We start from the raw sequence: 6,452 nt of genomic DNA, 5'->3' as shown, positions 1-6,452 counted from the left end.
GTTCGGAACCTCACTGGGCTTTTAGCTCACCCTTTTAGTTTTATTTTCCTTAACAGGGGACGGCGAGCAGAATGAGAGCATAGACTAGCCAGTCTAGTTCTTTTGTTTCTTTTGTTTCTTTTGTAGTGGTTCTCGCCTAGTGCTTGGCACGGGCTGGACGTATGAAGGATTGAGAACCTTTGTATATTCAATGTTCACACTCCCGTTTGGGGATGACAATGTATATAAGTTTCGCTTTAAGTTTTGGATCGTTGCCCTATTTATTCTTGTGATTTATTCAGATTTTAAGTGAGGACTATGGTAAACGACTGAGTCCCGGCGAGAGCTGGGCAGGCGACCCACCGAACCCTTTGGTTCGCCTTAGGGGGAGGTGGGGCCGTCACATATACAATCCATCCAGGTAGTAGTAAGATGTATCAGGACTTGAAAGGGGCCTATTGGTGGGACAACATGAAAAAGAAAATTACCCAATACGTGCAAACTTGTCTCATCTGTCAGCAAGTTAAGGCAGAACATCAAAAACCATCTGGGTTGTTACAACCCCTTGAGATACCCGAATGGAAGTGGGAAAATGTAACAATGGACTTCGTTTCAGGTTTGCCACGAACACAACGAGTACATGATGCCATTTGGGTGATCGTCGATCGGTTAACCAAATCGGCCCATTTCTTACCGGTAAACATGAAGTATTCCATGGATAAATGGCTCAGTTATATATGGATGAGATTGTAAGACTACACGGAGTCCCTGTGAGTATCGTTTCGGATAGAGATCCTCGTTTTGTGTCTAGATTTTGGCAAAAGTTTCAAGAAACCTTGGGGACCAAACTCAACCTTAGTACTACCTATCATCCCTAGACGGATGGACAATCTGAGCGAACCATTCAGACCCTTGAGGATATGTTAAGGACTTGCATCTTAGATTTTGGGGGTAGTTGGGGCCAACATATGACCTTAGTGGAGTTTGCCTACAATAATAGTTACCACTCGTCAATCCAAATGGCACCATATGAAGCGCTTTACGGAAGGAAGTGCCGATCACCGATCTATTGGGATGAAGTAGGCGAAAAGAAGGTTCCAGATTCAACAACCATTCCATGGATGGAGGATGCCCAAGAAAAAGTCAAGTTAATACGTCAAAGACTCGAAACCGCTCAAAGCTGACAAAAGAGCTACGTGGACAATCGATGGAAAGATTTGGAGTTCGAAGTTGGAGACTGTGTTTTCCTTAAAATCACGTCACTACGAAGTGTCACGGCGAGTAGAGGAAAGGAACTTCAACCTCGGTTCGTAGGACCTTATACGATTCTTCAACGAGTTGGGAAAGTGGCGTACCGACTCGAGTTGCCGCCAAGTTTGTCCCGAGTTCATGACGTCTTTCATGTCTCGATGCTCAAAAAGTATTACCCCGATCCGACTCACATCTTACAACCGGAGGAGATTGAGATAGATGAATCACTGACCTATGAGGAGAAACCTGTACAGCTGCTCGACCGAAAAGTTAAGGAGCTGAGAAATAAACAAATCCCTCTGGTGAAAATCTTGTGAAAAAATCATGGGGTAGAGGAGGCGACCTGGGAGATAGAAGAGGAGATGCAAAAGAAATACCCTGGTCTATTTACAAATCACGGTAAGAAATTTCGAGGACGAAATTTTTTTAAGGGGGAGAGAGTGTGAGAACCCGAAATTTTTTTATTTTATAGCCATTATTTTATTTATTTGCACACATTTTCTATATTTTATTTATTATGAAAAATTTCTAAATAATTTTTATGAGTAAATATAGTTCTTAAATCATTTTTTTAGTATAAGTTAGTTCATGAGATATTAGGAGAGTATATTGGACGTGGGATCCGCTAGTGCGTTAAGTGTGATAAATTCGGCCAATGAGGTTAAGTTTTGCATAAAGGGATTAAATTACTAGGTGTTAGGAGATAATTAGAGATTACCTAGATGGATTAACATTGGAGAGACATGAAAGATAAGTTTAAACCCAAAAGGCGACATGTGTCACATTCTTATTCAACCTTGGACTTTGACCATCTTACTTCAACTTTACTAAATACCAAAATTGACCAAAAAATCATCTTCATTTGCAACCTTCTTGGCTGAGCTTCTTGAGAGGAAAGAAGAGAGAGACTTTCAACTTGTTTAATCCATTTCTTGCACAAATCTTGTGATTCAACCACCAAAACTTTAAATCACTCCATAAAAATCCTTTGCTAGGTAGGATTATAGAAGGTAGTGGAGTTGTTTTGCAAGAGAGAAACCTAAGCTACTACCTTTCTTGAGGTGTCAAGGTATGTTGTGTATAAACTCCTTGTTTGTTCCTAATAATGGTTTATTAGTGACTTGTGGTAGCTAAATAAGTTGTTTTGTGGAAGATTTCATAATTTTTAGTGGAGTTTGATAAATTTCTGATTTTATTAGTGATTTTTCTGATTTTATATAATAATTGTTGGTTGGCCATGGATGATGGCTTGTTATGGTCTAAAGTGGAACTTTGGTGTGTTAATTGTAGTTATTTGTGGAAAATTTCAGCTTTGTGCGGAAATTTCAGTTTTAGGGTTTCAATTTGGGGCTTTTCTAGGGTTTGTTGTGGAACTCTTGTTTGACTAAGATTAAAGGGTATTGTAACCCTAATAAGGTGTATTGAATGGCTTATGAATTGTAGATGTAATTGTGGTTGCGTTGGATGAATATAAATGGTTGGTTGTAGGATGGAAAATCTGAAATTTTAGGGGAAATGCTGTCCAACTTTTAAGTCTATGTGACTCTTTGGAATTGGGTTGCTTTGTGTGGAAATGTGTGACTTTAGGGGTTGTCTAAACCTTTGGCACCACATGTTCCGTATTTCGTTTCCACGTTCTGTTTTGGCCATGCATTAGTCATTTTTTTATTAGGTTTATGACTCGTGTGCGAGTCTCAATTGTGTTTCTTGATTGTTATAGGACGTGTCGGTGATTCAAGGCGTACATCGGGCGGAAATTTGTGACTTTGCTTTGCTTGAATTGGTAAGTGTACTACTCACATGATTGTTATTTCGTGGCTTTATGGTACTTGAAATCTGTGACTGAACTGTTTGTGATTACTGCTTATGCTAGATGAGACGAGGGTGTACTTGATCACTCTCGTACTCTATGGCTTATTTGACCGTTTACTGTATCACATGGAATTCTCTTGATTATACTTGAACTGATGTCGTTTGGATGTGTATCCAACGACTTTTACTGTTAACTCTGAGCTCAACCTCATTGGAAGTCAATTGACTCGAGCCAGTAAGGATTTGGTCGAGGAAAATTGACAAGCCATGGGGACTGTTTTGAGGAATCTTTGGGTATGAGACCCTTGATTCCGGTATACTCGAGTATTACCATTTCTGTTCTGCTTGGTGTTCGGGCCCGGTAAGGGAAATGTGTGGTGGACGGAAATCGGAGTAAAGAGGAGTCTACGGTTATGGTTACACTTTATACACTGACGGAGAGTCAATGAGGTGAGATCAAATATGGCAAAAGAGGAAAAGGGCTCTTGAGAGTCGTCCGTATCCTTTTACTCTCATTTGTTGTGTGGTGTTAGTTTTGCTCACTTGATGAACATATTTGAATTGAGTATCATCATGTTTATGTGTTCCTTGAATGCTTGAGTGATGGTACCTCATTGGGTGAAAACTCACTCCGTTAATTTTGTTTTCCTTACAGGGAACAACCTTTTGGACCTATAATTTTTGGAAGAATGAGTTGAACTAGTCTAGATATTTTTGTATAGCTCCTCAGTGGTTGGAAACCCTAAATGTACTTGGATCCAAATGTTTCCTTTTGATTTGTAAATGTACGAATATGGTATATAAAAGTGTTTAGTCATGTTCATGTGTTATTTTGGGTTTGTAAATGTCCATTTTCAAGGATTATATGAAGTTAATTGTTTTCGGTTGGGTTTCAGACAGGTTCGAAATTTGAACGAAGAAGAAAAAAAATTTTGGAGGGAACCTGTGCAGGAGAATCCGGCCGCAAATCCGGCTAGATCTTGGCCGGATTGACATGGATTTTTTAATCCGTGGAATTTCAGCTACTGCCTCCAATCCGGCAGGAATTCGGCAGGATATCCGGCCAGAATCCAGCCGGATTGTAACGTGGCAGTCACTATTCACTTTCCGTTTCGATTTTCAGTTTTCCATTTCGTGATTGTTGATTTGTTTAAGCGCGCTAATGTATTCCGGAACGATTTGAGTTGTGTATAACCGCCTTAGTAGTCCTGGCGGGAGTTGGGCAGGCAGTTCGCTGACCCCTTTGGTACGCCTTAGGGGAAGGTGGGGTTGTCATAGTTTGCAATAGCCCATAAGGCCTAATCAATTGTTCATTGCGTTCCACCACAATTTGTACTAGTATTTCACACCAACATGGTCCTATTGGTTGTCCGCCAACAACTTTAGAAGGATCAATTCCTTGGAGGCGACCAATAGCTAGACATTTTGTTGGATCAAACAAGCTGAAAATATCCACCCAATCACCTTCCTACAAGATAATTTGAAGTCATAGAATTGAATTAGGTAGATTTATTTTAAAAAATTTTGGCAGAGTTTCCCTTGCATTTTGAGCATTTCTCCAATTTTCAGCAATAAAACTTAATAACCATGACTTTATTAAGTTGAAATTACCATGTTTTACTATTCAACATAACCAAACAAAATAGCAGTTTAATGAATCAACAAGTTTCAAACAACAAAAGCGAGTATCCTCATATGGTATAATCACAATAAATTCTTGAAAAAAATCATGAACATACCTGAAGAGAATGAGCACCAATAGGTGATTTTGAAACATGATTAGAGGACGTTGAATTTATCGAGCCACCAGTTTTTGAGCCACTACTTTGCTGCTGACACACAATTGCTTTGAGCTCTGCAAGTTCTTTGGCTTGGTCTTTCAGCTGCTGATCTTGCTCAGCAAATTTATCTTCCATCTTAGAAATTGCTGCCTTTTGCTCCATAACGATACGCTGACAAGTGCTGCGACTAGGTACGTTACCCCATTTGTTTGATGGTGTCACACCTAGACCATACATGCGCACACGCCCATTGTTATCTTCCCTAAATACTTGGGCAAATGCATCATTACGACCAACATCATCATTAGAACCAGGGGGAAGTTGGCTAACTTTTTCCTTCAAAGCTTGCTGTATTCAAAATCCAGAAAAAGTTCAATATTACTAAAATCGATTATCTTACATGAATGAAGATAAAATCAGTCTTAAGTTAGTAGACAATTTAAGTCATTTAGAGTACTAATTTCATCAACCAATTAGCAACTTACTAATGTAGCTGTAACGTCATCATTTCCCGGGTTTCCGTTTGAGTCAGTATAACAGTGTTCGAACATGTCAATTCATGATGGGAGATGACCTAATTTTTTCATCTATAGAAAATGAAGTCTTTATAAGACCACGAGGTGATACAAGAAAAAACTAAATGAAACTAAAAGGTTAAAAAGATTTACCAATTTCTTTCGAATTTGAGCATACGATTTCTTCCCTGTCTTATGATTCATTGTTTTCTTAGCCCGACTCATCTTATTCTTCTCGCTGGTATTCTGAAATTATAGAAAAATAGTGGAACCTTATAATCTCCACATAGTGGTTGATATTTAATAGTTAAAACAGTTATACCTTTGTTTCCTCTAAGCTCCAGTAAGCCAGAAGATTTCTCCACTGATCTTTCAAGATCTGCTGATCCCTATTGTTAATTTGACTCTCAATGGATTCATTTGGATTGTAATATTTTGCCTTTAAAGCTGATTTCCAATTTCTCCATTTTTTGCCGATAGATTTCAAAGTCCAGAAATCTGCACCTCGAGGAAGACGAAATTTTTCCTACAATAACACCTCAAATAGTTAGATCCATATTTTTGTCATATAAAGGGTACAGATATATATTTGCATCAAGCAAAATGTGCATTACCTTCACCAGTACAAGCATGTCTTGCTTCTTATCATTTGTCATTTCACGCCAATCTGTCACGTCTAGAGGAGCATACTTTCCATTTCTTGCTATTGTTCCTAAGAACTCAGTAAATTTGGACTTGTTCTTGCCAATAGGCTCACCATCCTTATCAAATCTAACTTTGTACTGATGACAACTACTAGGTTTACCCCATATTTCTATCATATATGTTGGCCCTCTAGTTTTTCTTTGTGAATTTTCATCTGCATTTTCTTCATCTATAACCATGAAATATGACCCCGGTGAATTTCATTACCAAAAGAACTAGTAGAACTAAAAGTTTTGAAATTGGATCTCAAGAATGAAAATCAGAATTTAGCATGACTTATTAGAGATGTACCTGTAGAGTTAGGCTCCTCAATGTGAATCATGAACCAAACCATGCATGTCATCAAGTTCATCCCGTACCCCATGTGAGATATCATGGGAAATAGGTTTTGGTGCACTAGAGTAAACAA

At 38.7% G+C, this 6,452-nt stretch overlaps 1 protein-coding gene across 1 annotated transcript; it reads right to left on the bottom strand.

Moving 5' to 3' along the window:
* Positions 1 to 4,769: 4,769 nt before the first annotated feature.
* On the bottom strand, positions 4,770 to 6,222 carry LOC113774118. Its single transcript, XM_027318683.1, has 4 exons — positions 5,953 to 6,222; positions 5,661 to 5,864; positions 5,492 to 5,584; positions 4,770 to 5,171 (listed from the first exon to the last, which is right to left on the bottom strand). Exons 1-4 carry the CDS (start codon positions 6,220 to 6,222, stop codon positions 4,770 to 4,772), a joined length of 969 nt encoding a protein of 322 aa, XP_027174484.1.
* Between the last annotated feature and the right edge of the window lie 230 nt (positions 6,223 to 6,452).

This window comes from Coffea eugenioides, chromosome 6, assembly GCF_003713205.1.
Source record: "Coffea eugenioides isolate CCC68of chromosome 6, Ceug_1.0, whole genome shotgun sequence".
Taxonomy (NCBI): Eukaryota; Viridiplantae; Streptophyta; class Magnoliopsida; order Gentianales; family Rubiaceae; genus Coffea; species Coffea eugenioides.
This window is presented reverse-complemented; position numbering and strand designations above follow the sequence as displayed.

Bases quoted from the DNA above. Each gene is read 5' to 3' on its own strand.
- LOC113774118 (XM_027318683.1), bottom strand. From the start codon at position 6,222: ATGGTTATAGATGAAGAAAATGCAGATGAAAATTCACAAAGAAAAACT. The intron at 5,865-5,952 runs GTAATGCACATT...GTGTTATTGTAG, and splicing joins ACATGCTTGTACTGGTGAAG to GAAAAATTTCGTCTTCCTCG. The intron at 5,585-5,660 runs GTATAACTGTTT...CTATAATTTCAG, and splicing joins GGAGCTTAGAGGAAACAAAG to AATACCAGCGAGAAGAATAA.